The following is a 16,697-nucleotide window of genomic DNA, read 5'->3' as shown; positions in this document are numbered from 1 at the left end:
TCTGTCTATAAGACACCCCCATGTATAAGATGTCCCCTATTTTTAGGACTCTGATTTAAGAAAATGGGGGGAGATCTATCCATGTATAAGACACCCCCAAAATTTGGACATTATTTTTAAGGGAAAAAACCTAGTCTTATACATGAAAAAAATACGATACTTAATATTTCAGCTCTATAAAAGAAGAAAATTAAAAAGGAGAGTGACTGGGAAACAAGTAATGCAAAAGAAAGAAGGAAGGCTTAGCACAGAAAAATGTAATAAACATTCCAAGAATTATAATCCGACACCAGTGTCACTTGAGCAAAGGATCCCATTCCCCCTTCCTTGAATAACCTCATATGAACAAAGCTGTACCACTCACAAATTAAAGGCAGAGAAGCTTCCTGCAAAACTATGTAAGAGCACACACACATCAGCTTCAGTGGTGCATGTCAGTACAGTAGTACCTTGGGTTAAAAACACCTCAGGTTACAAACACTTCGGGTTACAGACTCCGCTAACCCAGAAGTAGTACCTCGGGTTAAGAACTTTGACCCAAGATGAGAACAGAAATCGCACGGCAGCAGCAACAGGAGACCCCATTAGCTAAAGTGGTACCTCAGGTTAAGAATGGACCTCTGTAACAAATTAAGTTCGTAACCAGAGGTACCACTCACTGGCGGAGGAAGAGGAGCGCACTGCCCCCGGCAGCATGATCCCGGTGGGGTGCTATTGCAGCTGCCCCCCTGCCCATGCTGGGTGCCATGCCCCCAGAACGTGCACTATGCCCCCAAGACGCGTGCCAGCCACCATCCCCACCTGCTCTCCGCTCCGCCACTGGTACCACTGTATTAACATCACATCTTTCATTGAGCCACAGGATCAAGATGCCAGATAGAAAAAATAATCACAGTGGTATACTTCCAAATGTTGTTCAGAATAGTCAATTGTGGTGTCCTTTGATTTGTATTCATATTGTATTGTAATGGCCATTGGCTACAAACCATAAAAATGGTTGAATTGAATTGAATAAAGAAAAGATATCCTACTCCCCCCCCCAATCTTTTTCCTTTTCGTAAGAGCAAACCTAAACAAACATTTTTGATTCTGTTTTTAAAAACATGCATATTTTAATGGATATTGCGTTTGTATTGTATATAGTGTGTGCATTGCTTAGCAATTTTAAAAACACTAAGTGGTTTAGAAATGCTTTTAAAATAAAATGGCAGTCATGCCACCACATTTGTAATTCACCTTAGGTCCAAGTGTTGCCTACTTATGGGCCCCTCCCAAAACACCTGTGTGCAAGCCTGTAAGGAGTAGCAGGATGTTCACACCAGGAGTTAAGACACGTGACTGACAAAATAAAGAGAGGCCTGAAATTACTGAGTTAATTGTTTAAGCTTTGTCATAGATCTGTAACACAAACTAGGGAAACTCATCTTCAAGAGCAGAATGACTGGCAAGACCTATTATATAAACCAAAATACCACCTTAGTTCTATAATAAATGTTACAGAATGCAAATGCCCTGAATGTCATATGCAGTATGTTGGGAAAACAACTACAGTCTTTCATGCCTATTTCAGAAATCTTAAGTCAGTAATCACACACACACACAACACCCCTGAACAACCTGTTACAAAACATTTTGACCTTTCAGACTTGGGAATATTTCCAGTAGAGGGGGGGGGAAAACCCAGTTCTGGGGTCAAAACAAGAGGACTTCTGTAGATACAGACTGAACATCATAACGTCACATGGCTTTGCCTTGGAGGATAATTCTTAAACTTTTACCTTTGCCTTTAATTCTTTTTTTAATTATCCCACTTATAGAACAGCTTCTACCTTGCTGGAAATTCCCTCTGTTCTCAGGGGGTTCTTAGAACACCTGGACTACCAACTTGCCTGATTTTAAATCCAACCAAATGTGTTAATGAAGCAGGCAGAATGTGAAATGTTTTAGCTAAATAATTTTAGTTTGGGGGGTATTCAACTAGTTTTACTCAGAGTAGACCGACTGAAATTAATGTCTCTAACTGGGTCATGTTCATTAGTTCTGATGGGTCTATTCTGGGTAAAAATTAGATGACTAACATCCATTGTTATCTGTTTCATCAAGTCATTGAGAGTGTGATCCTACAAGTTTACTTGGAGGTCTTGCCAAGTTCAATGGAGCTTATTCCCAGAAATATGGGTATAAATAAGACTGATTAACACTACTTGGACATAACTTTTTCATATCAGATGAAAAGAGTAATGCAAGGAATTGTGAACCTAGGATTTTGGAGATTCATGAAGTTGCGATGCATTGCCTGAACTCTGACCTCCTCACAACCTATGTTCAGATCGGTCATCTGCTTTAGTATGCTTGAGTAAGTGTGAATAGATAAGGATAATTTTTAGACCTTGTTATTCAATACAAAAAAAAAAATTGACTGCAGTATATGGGTGTGTGTTTGGCCGTGGCACTCCTCTTTACAAACTGTGCATAATGCAACACTCCATCCTCCAGTTTTTCCCACTGGGAGAAGCTGGAGGGAGAATAGTGAGTTGCACAACATTGAGGATTCATGAGATCCTAGGATATGTGCATGTGTCCCCATGCACATTTGCCCGGTTGCCATATTCAACTCTGCCAAGTACATGCCAAACAAGATATTCACAGAAAGAGAGAAAAGAAAGGATACTGTAAATACTGATTTGTTAGCAACCAGCTCTCCAAGAATCACTTACACAGAAGGAGGTGTTGGAAGATTGTATTTCTGGTCTTTCACTCCTGTCAGCCAGTAAGTGATCTCAGTTCCTTTGCCCTAATACAAAATAAGGAATAATACATTTGAGGTTAGATCAAAGATTAGATTGCTGTATTGTATGTTTTTATATTCTTTATATATTGCAGCACTTTATTGTCTTTGTATAATTTACTTAACAAACATGGGGAGCATAAGGCATATTCCTACTGGGTGTTTTAAACCAAAACCAATACATACAGAAAAGAAACCAGAATAAGCTACCTGAGGCTACAGTTCTGTTCATAGAATCAGAGAATTGCAGAGTTGGAAGGAACCCTGAGGGTCATCTAGTCCTACCCCCTGCAATACAGGAATCTTGTCTAGCCTCAATGGCAACAAGTCTTGTTATAGATAACAAGAAAGCCAGGGTGATGAAGTAGTTAAAAGGTTGGGCTAGATGTGGAAAATGCAGGTTCAAATGAAATTCACTGGATAGCATGGCCCCAACTAGTAATTTAAAATGTTTCCTCCTTTTAGATGTGTGCCACCTCTAGATTGATTTTGAAAAATTATGGCTATTTGAATACATGCTGTGTGTATACACACACACGTGTGTGTGTTTGCATGTGTTAGGTCAGCCTTCTATTAGGCAGAGTGAGGCAACTGCCTCAGGTGGTAGATGCTGGGAAGTGTGCAATATTGGCAGCAAGTTGTTGGAAGACAGAACTGTATTTGCCATGTGCATTGCCCTGCACTCCCCTCCAAGCCTAAACTAGCCTGCTGCCTCCCAGTGCGGTGGAGGATGTTGTTGAAATACAATTCTACTGTCCACCCAGTCAGCTTCTTTGAATAGAAGTGGAGGTTGGTACAAATCTTGTCCTTCGCCTATATCAGCAAAATGTTGTGGGTCACCGGGACGTGCATTTGTTTGTTACCTTCAAATATGTCTCTCCTCGCTCTTCGTATTGGAATTGGCAGTCTGTTCTCTTGAGAATTGCAATAGTGGAACCACTTACATGAATCCGTAGAGCTATAGGCATGCAAACAAACATACAGTGTTTTAATTTGCTTTTTTAATGTTTGGTTTTGTGTTGTGCCGGTCTATAATGTAGTTAAGATAATGAGATTCTCGTGTTCCATTAGTAAAAATGAGCTGACTCAATTGTCTCAAAAACATGCTCATCTTCTGAATAGCATTTACAAACAGAGCAAGGCAACTGACATAATAATCCTCAAGGCATTCAAGTAATATTGGACTTGTCCTACTGGCTTCAGTGAGACTGATTGTCCTGAATTAATTATTGTGGCTACTTTAATCTGAATATTTATAGCCGGAAGGAAGATTAGATGTCTCACCAAGCAGAGGGACTAAGAAAAACACCTAAAATACAGCAGAAATAGAAACTGTAGCAGTCCTTTGAGAAGAACATTCTAATGGTGTGATTATTTACTACATGTTATCCTACCCTTTCTCCAAAAAGCTCTGGGTGCTGTGTGCAGCACATCTCCTCCCAGTTTATTGTCACAATCCCTATATGGTGTGGGTTAGGTTCAGGGAAAGTGACTGGCTCAAGGTCACCCAGTCAGCTTCTACTTTATTATGATAAAATAGTTGTTGTTTTCTGGGTAAAGAGCTCTGGATTTGATCATAAAAAGTAATGTGTAGTGTAGATGTGAATTTGTCCTTACGTAATCCTGTAGATTCCATTCTTGAAGCTGTGTTCACAGTATCTCCAAACAAGCAGTAACGAGGCATCTTAATCCCAACCACACCAGCTGCACATGGACCTGAAAACAATAAGGCACAGAGCAGGAATTAAGAAGGAGAGGGAGTGTTTGCCTAGGAAAAGATTAGCCCACACACTCTCAAGATCACATAATAAACTGAGCATAAATTAATTTGAAGTCATCAATGTGACTCATTAGGAATCAGATTTCCGAGGTGCCAAGATCTTACCAGGCTAGTACAAGGTCTGTCCTGCCTGAGTATGTGTGCATATTTCATTTACAGAATTTATAGCTTGGAGCAGGGAACAAAATAATAAAGATAAAAACACACAAGATGATATACAAAAGTTTCAAAATCACAAAAACAGGTCCAATAACAAATGGACAATTATATGATAAGATAAGATAAGCAAGCAAAACTACAATGAAGACATACAACAAAATTTCCTGTTTAACCAAATATCTTGATAGAAGCAAGCAAAGGATATTCAATCAGATTAATCAGAAATCCCTAAATAGGGATTCCTGTATGTCAGAGTTTAAGGCTAGCAACAAGCAGCAAAGGTTTTCAGGGAAAATCTGACTACCCATAAGAAGTCTAAGGGCTTTTTTTCTGCCCAGCTAAGCACAACTAGGACTGTATTCAATTCAGTCCAGCTCCAAAAGCCTTCTGGCAGTTCCCTCATTACAAAAAGTGAGGTCACAGGGAACCAGGCAGAAGGCCTGCTCGGTAGTCACACCCACCCTGTGGAATGCTCTCCCATCAGATGTCAAGGAAATAAACAACTATCTGACCTTTAGAAGACCTCTGAAGGGAAGACGTCTGTATAGGGAAGTTTTTAATGATTGATGTTTTACTGTGTTTGATGCTTTAATTTGTTGGAAGCTGCCCAGAGTGGATGGGCAACATATAAATAAATAATTATTATTAATCCCTAAGTAGACCCACTGAAATGAATGACTCTTAAGATAATCATAGTCATGTTCATTAACTTTAATGGGTCTACTTTGAGTAGGATGAGCAGTGAATACAACGTAGAGATTGAATTCACTATGAAAGACTGCTATTTGTGATTTTGAAGCAGTGCTGCTCTCTGCTTCTACAGCCAGGGACTACGTTGGTTCAATACCTGGCAGTTCAGGAGCCAGACAAGGCAAATCTAGAGCTTTGCCACAAAGCATACCCACAGGGACCCTTGCATTCACTTTCACAGATTTGCTTAATCCTGGCTCCCACATCCACAGATAATGCCACTGCTGACACTTTTTCTATGATGAAATGAAGACTACTGTTTCTGAGGAGGAACTTGTCAAATCATGATGGTGGAGGCAGTTGGTTAGACACATGAACTCCATGGCTTTTCCTTGGCATCCTACCCCACCCCAGAACAGACTTGCAGCTATTAAATACAGAGAATAATAAATGAAGGTGTTGACAGAGGGCTTGCAACAGGCTACAGACATCTGCTGAATCAACCCACTCTGTCCTCTCCTGTATGCATGCCTGTCTCTCTTCCACTACAGTATTGTTATTGTAGATTCTACAGTATTGTTATTGGTTCCCTTTCAACTCTGATTCTATGTTTAAAAAATTCAGGGCCAGAGTCTGTGGGTGTAAGTCACCCATAAATCCTGGAATTAGTAAAAGTTAGAATTAATCAAGGTTTGATTAAACTGTGCCAAACACAGAAACCCCTGGATTTAGTTTATGCTAGCTAGCAAGGCCAGCTCCAAAGAGGGTTTGCAACAGGTCCCCATCCAGCTAGGGCTTTGGAAGAATAAAGGCTGGTGATGGCCGGTCATTAACCCATCAAGGAAGCCATCAAATGTTCATCACTGGAATAGCTGAGCCATGAACCCATTAAGAGGGCCATTAACAGAGACTCTCTGGGCAGGCCAGAAAATGGGGGGAAACCCTTCCCTGATGTGACAGATAGTTAGCAGAGGCAATAGGCCAGCGGTTTGGAGGAAGGGAAAGAATTGCACTGGGCGGATGAGGTAAAGGAACAGGACAAAAGTGTCACTCTTGCAAGCTGGAGCGGGGCCAGAGCATGAGGGGGCTGTTTGTTTTATTCTGCAGAGAGAGTAAGACACAATGTTTTGGGGTCTCTTCGAATTTGCGGCTGCAGCAATGGAAGGAACAGGAACCTCTTGGGATGTGAATGCTCTGTACTCTCTGCATCTAGGCTCAGGTTGTAAGTACCAGTATGTGTAAATAAGCCACATATTATAAAGACACCACAGTCTCCACAGTGCTTCATTGCCCAAAAGAAAATACAGACCCTGGTAAGCGCGCCTGGTACTCCTGAAATCTCACACCGCTTAGAAATTGCAGTAACACGTAGCTGTATTAATTTCAGAGTGACTAACTTCCAGCTGGGCAGAAGCTATGAGGCAGTAGGAGCATTTGTGGGCTTAATTCCTCCCTTCCCACTCTCAGCTACCCACAAAAGCTTTAAGTATCATCACTGTACTACCTTCTTTCCGTATTTCCTCTATTCAAAGTCACCCTCTAAAGAGCGGTGAAAAGGGCAGCATTTAGACGGCCACTGTTGTAGGAGAATTACCAGAGTGGAAATGAAGAGACTTCTCATTTCAGAAGGGTTTTTGATGGGTCAACAGAACAAGTGCATTAAGCCAACATTTCCTATGATCCACAAGAATGCCTTTGAAAATGCCATCACTTGCACAGTTCATCAACCCTTATTATACTACACAGAACTTCAGAACTGAAAACAATTATATATCCCTAAAACATTTATTTGCTAAGTCATACTTCAGTCTTTGATCTGTTGATTATCTTTTCTTCTCAAAGGACTGCAGCTTGAACTATAAAGCAACCAATTTCCAGAAGGCTCTTCATTCTCTGTGGGGTTTTTTTTTTTAAGGTGCTGGTAGAATATTTTGTCCAAGCAACCATTAGCGATAGCAGACAGAGAAGAGCAGCTGTGTTCAGCTGCTGCATAACTCTAGTGGAACACTATGTGACTGAAACGTAAGCACTGGGGTCAGAGGAGGAAAGGGAAGGAAAAAGAGATGCATTCCCCCAAAAATGCTTGTGATAAGGCTCTCTGTAGACATCCTGCTCTTATTTCTCTTCTGTGCTGCTGAGCCAGTTACAGAAACTGTAATTGTTTTGATAATTAATTTTAGAATAGAGCCTCTAAGGGTCGTCCCAGAAATCTGTTTTTAGCATTGCAAACTTGTACAGTGTAGTTGTTGTTTATTGCGTGTCGATGAGAGTGCTTCCCTTGAGATGGCATTCTGTTTCAGGAATACATTATCACAGTTCCAGTGGATGCTCTATTTTTTATGTTTGTTTTTTTGTACCTGGTAAAATGTGATTTGTATCCTGTATAATATGCCCACTGTTATTGCTATTACTTTTTTGAATGTGATGGTAAGTGGACGCTGCTGGTATGTGAATCGATGCAAACAATATTCTCCTCCTATGCCATTTTATGACTTTCTGTAGGTGCTTTTGTAACTGTACTTTTTTTCTTGTTTCCAATGCTTTAGACTCTAGAGATTGAATTTTCTATTCATTGTACCTCTCCCACATGGCCTTTTAACAGAAAAGTGGTGAACATCAGGAAAGGTACCTAGTTGCATGCTGAAATGGCCCATAGTTTTCTGAGCGTTTTGCTTTACTTTTCTTTGTTTTATTTCATTCCCTAAGCACCCACAAGTGCTGAAGCATATTTCCCCTAATATTATAAAGAAATTTCCCCTAATATTATGGTTTTTAATGTAATTTTCATGCTATGTATTTTTCATTCACACTCCTCCCTAATATACTCATTTCTGAACACAGTATTTAGTTGGAGAATGGCTTTGCAAAATTTGGAGAAGTATAAATTTCAAAGGATAGTGCATTTTGGTTCATGTATAGTTTCAGAAAAGGCAGATTGGGTAGGCTCATGTCAAAGGAAGCCAACCCAAGTTTCTTTCCCATCTTCATTCCTTTATTTTGATCAAATGTTTGATATATATCACACCATACCAGAGTGAATTCCTATTCGAATCCATACAGGAAGACCTGGAAGATGTCCGAGTTCAAAGGAGCCCATGAAGCTGAGTATATCTAATGCCATCATGGAAATGTCCACTGCATGACGGTTGCCATTTCTCTTTGGTAAACCGCTTACTACCATATATGCATCTCCAATGGTCTCTACCTGTTGAAACAAGATCCAAAGTCATTATTTCTTATCTAATGAAAGAGCAATCCAATTTAGGAAAAACCTGAAAGGTCCTGTTCTTTCCTGCTCAGGGAATGCTTATCACATCTCAGTTAACAGACATGTTTACACATGTATTTGAAGTTGCAAACAGTACTCAGTATAATATCTATAGGTGACTGTGATTTTCTCTGAGGTGAAGAAAATGTTAAAGAGAAACAAGCCTTCTTCCCTATTTTGCACAATAATTTTAAACAGCAAAAATAACTGCTACCTTTTTTTTTTTCTTATATGCTTTGTTTCGCTTTCTGTCTCAGAAGAAAACAATTCCCGCCCTTTATTTCATCTCTCTTAAACTGTTTCCACAGTGGGGAATTCATGCACATGAAGTTCGCTGTTTCCTTACAGACCTTTGCCCAAACATACCGGTAAGCACTTTCTGCCTCTGAAATCTATCGCAATGTTTCCCGTCCACACTAATGGGTAAAGCATGGATTAGCCCCTTAAAGGATTGGTGGCAATGTTCTGCTACCCACCTCCTTTCACCTCAAATCATTCTACCTAGCCTTCTGTTATCTCTTCCCAGTTCTGGTCACCTTATAGACATCATGAGGGTCAAGAATGTGATCAAAGTTCTTGTAGATGTCATTGAGCATGTCCACCACTTCCATAGGGGTGCTGTATTTACAAAGGGTTGTGAAGCCTACAATGTCACTGAAGTAAATGGTGACTTCTTTAAACAGTTCTGGCTCTACCCGTCCAGTTTCCTTCAGGGACTTTACCACAGGCCTGTCAAAAGGAAGAAGATAAGTATTGTAGGATGAAGCTTCTCAATTTCAAAGTGCGCTTTAAAAAACAGAAAAATATATGGCAGTACAGAAGAAGAAGAGTTTGGATTTCATATCCCGCTTTATCACTACCCAAAGGAGTCTCAAAGCGGCTAACATTCTCCTTTCCTTTCCTCCCCCACAACAAACTCTCTGTGAGGTGAGTGGGGCTGAGAGACTTCAAAGAAGTGTGACTAGCCCAAGGTCACCTAGCAGCTGCATGTGGAGGAGCGGAGATGCGAACCCGGTTCCCAGGATAACGAGTCTACCGCTCTTAACCACTACACCACACTGGCAGTAGTTATATTAATCCTGGTAATGATAAAACACAACACCATTCTTGAGATTTTAAATCACAAATGATATGGGCAATCACTTCATCTCCTTTCAAAACATGTTAGAGGTCAGTGGGTAAATGGTCATGTTTTGCAAATTTGATCCTCTTTCATGCCCAGGGACATTTCAGCTGTACAGATATATAAGCTATTAGTGCTTGTGTTATAATTGAGGAGACAAACCTGCTTGACTCTAACCTACCTGGTCAGAATTGGAAACTGGTGTTGGAACTGCTTATTTGTATGCACAAACTCAAGCACACAATTCCTTTCTCTTAACATGGAAGTTCTGTTTCCTGGCAGAATTCCAGGTTGTGTAAATCTATTCTGTTTTACTAAATTTCTGTCTCTGCTACATCATGGCCGCTGGTGGCTGGGGCAGGCAAAAGCTTATTGGCAGTTGTGTCCCATGCCGGCAGAGACCAGCGCTTCCTTGAAGATATGGGGTAAGTCCAATTCCCCTTCCAGCTATGTGATTCAAACCCGTAGTTAACACAATATCAGGAAGTACTAGCTTGAAACCAAACTTGGATTGCCTTCATGTTCATATATACTATTCAGTCTACTTACTCTTCATTATTTAAAGGTAAAGGTAAAGGGACCCCTGACCATTAGCTCCAGTCGCCGTCGACTCTGGGGTTGTGGCACTCATCTCGCTTTACTGGCCAATTAGCAATCATTTAAATCTCTGTCTGTCTGTCTGTCTGTCTCTCTCTCTCTCTCTCACACACACACACACACACACACAGCAGAGTGCCTGCAGTTCTAGTTTTAAAAAGGTACAGGGACCCCTGACCATTACGTCCAGTTGCAGACAACTCTGGGGTTGCGGCGCTCATCTCGCTCTATAGGCCGAGGGAGCTGGCATTTGTCCGCAGACAGCTTCCAGGTCATGTGGCCAGCATGACTAAGCTGCTTCTGGTGAACCAGAGCAGTACACAGAAACTCCGTTTACCTTCCCGCCGGAGCGGCACCTATTTATCTACTTGCACTTTGACGTACTTTTGAACTGCTAGGTTGGCAGGAGCTGGGACCAAACAACAGGAGCTCACACCGTCGCGGGGATTTGAACCGCTGGCACGGGTGGTGCTGTGGGTAAAACCACAGAGCCTAGGGCTTGCAGTTCTAGTTACAACTTCTAAAAAAGAACATACGGCTGCAGATGATCCAGAAAATGTGATCTAAGATTACCAAGAAGGGAGCATCTTTCCTACAAAATGCTTAAGATGTTGGAGCATTTTAGTAAAGGGCAACTAAGGCAAAATGTGAAAGACATTTAGTAAATGAGCTTCAGGTTGGCAGAATCCCACAGCTGGGCACACACCTACAGAAGGCTGCAGCCAACGTAGCGTGCCCCTGACATCACCCCTGCTAGGGTTTTATTTGTGAATTTTAGCTGGGCTGGAAGCTGGACAGAGATGCTTGGCGTTTCTCTGTGGGCTGAATCCAGAGCTATGTGTTTGTGGGGCTTCCCCTGGAAACCTAGTAGGGAAGCAAGATCTGCTGGAGTGTCAACATTGTGAGGCTTTTTATCCTATAGTCAGATTGTGTATATGTGTAAACAAAGCCATATGTTCTAAATACATCAAAGTTTCAATTGACCTTCATTCCAAAGAAACCAAACCCTGGCTTAATGCTGGAACCCCTTGAGTCACATGCTGCTCAGAGACTGGGGTGCACAAAATCCTATAAATGAGCAATAATGAAAACTTGTTTAGACAACCCCCCCCCCCCAGTGATTTCTTGTCTGATTGGACAGCACTCACCCTGGAAGAAGCATGAAGTTAAGCCTGTCAGCTCTGTCTCGCTCTGCTTTGTACAGCTCAGTTCTCTCTTCTACCAGGTGCTCCAGGTTCCGTGAATACAGCTGCAGGCGTCGGATTAAGGTGTCCATGTAGCTTTCATTGGTTTGGCTGTGGTAGTTGCTGGGAATATTGTAAGGACAAGGATGAATTTGAAGGCTGACGACACAAGGAAGTTCATGTACATGACACCAGTGTATGGCTGCCATGTGGCCAGAGTGGAAATCTGCCAAACCTCTCCCTCTGAACTATCATTCTGGCTTAGCAGAACTTTTTTCTATCAAAGTAAATCACTTTCATACCTAAATATCTTAGCCAAGGTAGTCTCAATTTTCTTAAAATCCGGTCTCTTTTCTGGGTCTTCCTCCCAGCAGCTTTCCACGAGGAGATATACCTAGGGATGCACAATCCAATACAAGACTACTTTAGATATTTTGGTTTGCATGATGAAAACTAAAATAGTGCTCCCCCACCACATAATCCTTAGCAACCCAAACTGGCTTCAAAGACTATGTCGTAACAATATCCAACCTTCTTCCCACCATTTTCATAACTCAATCAGCCACTTTCTGGAGCACCAAGTTCCACCCCTTATTTTTGCAAGCTCAGGTAGACATGCCCTTTCCAGGTGTAATGGGTTGTTGCTGGTCACCTATTCCAGACAGGAGTTCATTGTGGAATTGGTGCTGCTCATGTCCAGTTTTAATCCAGTTTTTCCTTTGCCATGGAAAATCTGATTAGTAAAATAACTCATTTTACATCTGCAGTCACTCCTGATATGGAAGCTTGTTAGTGTGTTTTATTTATTTATTATGGTAAGCAGTTTGCAATGTGTGTGGTGAAGTTTTAGTGGGTGATCTCCATAACCACACCTATATCTCTTTTTGTTCCTCACCTAAGCACAAACTATCCTATTTTTTTTTCTAGTGGCCCATCAATACCAAAAAAGGGGGTGGGATTCTATTTTCACCAGTTGCCACATGCCCTGTTCAAAGTATTGCAGCTTGAAGCAACTGGATGCATAAACGCTTACTCCTTTTGGACTAAAACGTTGTCCAGACGCATTAGTTTGATTCAAGCTTTACTTACAGAATTTTACTCAAAACAAAACAAAACATCAAAGATACACCCAAATAGTCCCATACAACACCTTGTGCATGTCCAGCACAGGCAGGACCGGTGCTAGGGCTTTTGGCGCCCTAGGCGACACCAATCTTCTGCCCCCCCCCCCGCCAAAGCCTGCTTTGGCGGGAGGTGGGGGGGTGGAGAGGCAAGCAGCGGTTTCTCCGCTGTAACGGAGAAGCCGCTGCTCGCCCGTCCCGCCCCCTGCCAAAGCCTGCTTTAGTGGGAGGTGCGGGCGCAGGCGGGCCAGCGGCGCAGTGCCCCCTCCATTTCGGCGCCCTAGGCAGCCGCCTAGTCTGCCTAAATGGACGTGCCGGCCCTGAGCACAGACTCAGTATTTATAAGAAATAAAATATAATTCCAAACAGACCTAGAAGCAAAGGTCTCCCTCTCTTTACAGCCTCCATTTTCCCTGGAGCTGTAGTCACTCTTGGAGAGGGTAATTTGCACATTCTCACTCCCAGAGAGCCTAAAAGGCAACTCCCTTTCAAAATGGAGATTTGAATCCAAATTACCTTCGCCACATGATCAAAGGCACACACTCCGTTTAAGAGCAGACAACAAAGCAATGCAGACATTGGATTAATAATAATAATAATAATAATACAGAGATCTTGCACAATACCTCTTTATCAGTCTTATGCAAGGCCTTAGCGTTAAATTTAAAGCAAACAGAAACAGAAATTGCCCCACCATCACAAAAAAGGACACACCTCTTTTCTGCCAGTTGTGAAACATGTTAACTAAACTGGCTGGATAACTCTGGTAATTTTTGCTCTTGATCACTTACCAGATTTTTTTTTAAAGGTATGCCCACAGGGCTTGTCTATACTGGAGTTTACTGTGTGTTTGCAGCTATTCAATTTGCATTGTCCAAATGACATAGTCATCAAACCATCACGGTCTCAATGCTTTTCCCTTGTAAATTTGGGTTCAGGTGATATGGGATTTTTTTAAAGCCATTTTTATTTCATAAAGTTTATACACCACTTGATTGAAAAAAAGGGAGGGTGGACTCCAAACTGCTCTACTTGGGGTTGCAGATGATTCAGTATTTTGGGGTGAGTGAATCAGCTGTCACTTTCTGATACCCCCCCCCCCAGATAGCCTATGTTTGGCAGATAGCCTGTGTTTACAGGCTATCTGACAAACAAGACCTGAAAAATAATTGGCTGAATAATACCGGCTGCTACCGGTACTCAACCAAAATGACCATTATCTATCACCAACCAGCAGGAAACCTGCAACTGACCATCTAAGTTGTGCTACACATGAGGAGACTAGAAGCCTGTTTGTAAGTAGCAAGATCAGGCTAGATAGGTTTTGTTTATTTTCCATATTCCGCTTTGTCCATTTGTCCTCTTATCTTTCTTTTTCATTCTCACTAAAACTTTGTATAATTTGGCAATCAGGGGTCTGAAGTGTGTTTATGCCAAACTCTAGGATGCTTGCAATCTCCCACATGCCTAGCCGGAGAGCACATACTGTAATGGAAGCGGAAGGCTAGGGGAGCCCTCTTATGCCCTTCCTTTCACAACTGCCTTGCAAAGTAGACCAACTGTGTACCCAAACCTACTGGTAATTGTTGCCACCACCATCCCTCTAATCACTTAGAGAACTCCAGCCAGGAGAGAGTTCTGGGCCACTCATGGAAATACTAAAAACTGGAACCCAAAGATAGCATCGTTTCCTTGACCCTCCCCGGTGTATAATAATAATAATAATTTATTATTTATACCCCGCCCTTCTGGCTGGGTTTCCCCAGCCACTCTGGGCAGTTTCTAACAAAATATTAAAATAAAATAGTCTGTGTTTCTCCACCAGATCCCTCTCAGTTTACAAGTGGCACAGAGCCAGCACCCAGTCTCCCAGAGACTGGAGCAGCCTGCTTTCCTTTGTAAGCCCCAAGCCTATACCAAGTGGCTTAGCTGATTGAGGGTGTCACTAACTGTGAGTTGGCAGCAGTGCACACAAGGCCCAACTTGTCAAATTATATAGCATTTATTAGGAATGAAAAAGATAAGGGAGAGTGCAAAGGAACAATGTGGAATGCTGAAAAGTAAAATGAGATCTTTAGTTCAAGTCTATTTTATCCTGAACTTGTTACACAATATAGCTGATCAGCTGCAGGCTTTTTGATGGTCAGTGAGGGATGAGGGGCTCTATTGCAAGGGACCTGTGATAGAGTGTGAGGAATGAGAACTGCATGCTCACAGTCCTTTTTTTAAGTGTTCCCAACCCAACGAAGCATTGACACACACCTAGCACTTTTTCAGTCAATCAGAATGCAGGTCACACTTGCCAGGTAATCAGTGTTATCTAGTTAACCCATAGCACCCCTCCCTCCCCCATACCATACCCACTCCAAACTGTTAAAATAACCAGCAGCTAAGTCAGGAGCTACTATAATGTATGAAAAGCTCATTACATTGGCTTCCGTGCATTGGAATTGTTAATAGGAGATGTCAATGTGGTGTAAAGGCAAAACACTGGAAGAAAAAAGTTGGTTACACTCCTCTCTGTCAAACTTGCTAGTTTTAACCTGTGCATGCGGTGGGCATAACTGATTACTACTAAGTTGAGCTTGGCTTTCTTTCAACATGGCCTTACCTCTTGCTTTTTCTCTCCCTCTGAATGCAATAGAAGATCTGGCCGGAAAGGTCTTGCTCCTTTATTGCTTTCTACTCTGCAAAGTTTCTCTAAAACAGGAGAGGGGGGAAATATAACACAGAGAACAATTCAGCACATGAAGAAGACACTTTTTAACACAAGAAGCAGAGCTTTTCTAGGCAAGCAGATTGTGTCAAGGCCATATTTTGTAACCCAAGATGGGCTCAGACCAAAATCCTAGATCTGAATGAACACACTCATTCTTTGATAAAGGTCTGCATATGGTGGTTTTTCGATTTGTGAGACATGCGAAATTAAGAGTGCCTACTGGGGTGAACTGACAGGTTGAGGAAGATATCTGCATTTCTTCGGCACGACACCAAGATAAGATGCAAGATGAAAAATAGGAATAAGAATCTACACCCCCCATTACTCCCTCCCTGTGCCCAGCCATCTCACATCCTGGGTGTCCCACCACATTCCTGTTACAAGTATTTGAACATTTGTGGTCAAGCAAGGTTCTTATCCCCATGTTGGAAAGTCTAAGTAGATTTATAATTAACATGCTCCACAGATAGAAATCCTACATGAAAGCAAGGCAGCCTCCTTTAAACTAAAGGCCAGAGCACATGGGCGGGGCATTGCCCCAGTGCAAGCAGCCTCAATGAAGCATTTTCATTATGCACAATGTTTACCTTTATGGTCCCGACAATTGTCAGTATAGAAGGTCTCCTTACGCAGTATGATCTCTTGTGCTATAATTCCAAAGCTGTACACATCGCCTTTCTGAGATATGTCACCATGGCGGAGGTGTTCAGGAGCAGTCCAGAGATCTGAGGAGCAGGGAGAGAATTTTGTGTGTGTGACAGAAACAAGCAGATGAAATTGGTCGACAATTGTCTACTCAATACCTGTCTCTTTTCCCAAGCCTTTGGAGAAGTTGGTTGTTCTGCTCCGTGGTTTTAGACTGTCCTGCTGCTTTTATTGTTGTATAGTATGAAGTTGATTTTAATTGCAAGTTGTTGGAAACTGCTTTGGGGGCTCAGCAAAAAGCAATTTACGAAATTTATGAAATGAACTAAAACCAAGCCAAACAAAACAAAACAAAACACTTGTCATCGGTAGAATTGGCCCAATACATTTTACTTCCTGAGACAAAGTAGAATGGCTGGCCATGCATTTGTCACCACAGGCTGTTGCCTCAGTCAGCCGAATTGTAGGGTTGGCCCTGGGCACAGGCATACCTTCCACTTTCAACTGTTTCTGATCCTCATGCAGATGGCATCAGAAATCACATCATACCACTGTCGGATTCTCGTAGCTACACTACTGCTTCAAGCTGTGGTGCTGTGTGGCTTAGCAGAGGCAGTTGTGGG

The 16,697-nt window shown here is 42.0% G+C and overlaps 1 protein-coding gene across 1 annotated transcript in view; it reads right to left on the bottom strand.

The window, feature by feature from the left end:
• Positions 1-16,697, bottom strand: part of GUCY2C (guanylate cyclase 2C) — a 50,477-nt gene that overhangs the window by 2,947 nt on the left and 30,833 nt on the right. The window contains exons 18-26 of the mRNA XM_033162204.1: positions 16,017-16,154; positions 15,322-15,410; positions 11,892-11,983; positions 11,554-11,712; positions 9,222-9,414; positions 8,448-8,622; positions 4,406-4,504; positions 3,652-3,746; positions 2,718-2,794 (exon numbers count right to left, since the gene is read on the bottom strand). Coding sequence (XP_033018095.1) covers positions 2,718-2,794; positions 3,652-3,746; positions 4,406-4,504; positions 8,448-8,622; positions 9,222-9,414; positions 11,554-11,712; positions 11,892-11,983; positions 15,322-15,410; positions 16,017-16,154 — 1,117 coding nt within the window. The remainder of the gene's footprint in view (positions 1-2,717; positions 2,795-3,651; positions 3,747-4,405; positions 4,505-8,447; positions 8,623-9,221; positions 9,415-11,553; positions 11,713-11,891; positions 11,984-15,321; positions 15,411-16,016; positions 16,155-16,697) is intronic.

The sequence above is a fragment of the Lacerta agilis genome, chromosome 10, assembly GCF_009819535.1.
Source record: "Lacerta agilis isolate rLacAgi1 chromosome 10, rLacAgi1.pri, whole genome shotgun sequence".
NCBI lineage: Eukaryota > Metazoa > Chordata > Lepidosauria > Squamata > Lacertidae > Lacerta > Lacerta agilis.
Note: the sequence above shows the minus strand (reverse complement) of the source record. Positions and strands in the feature narration are given on the sequence as shown.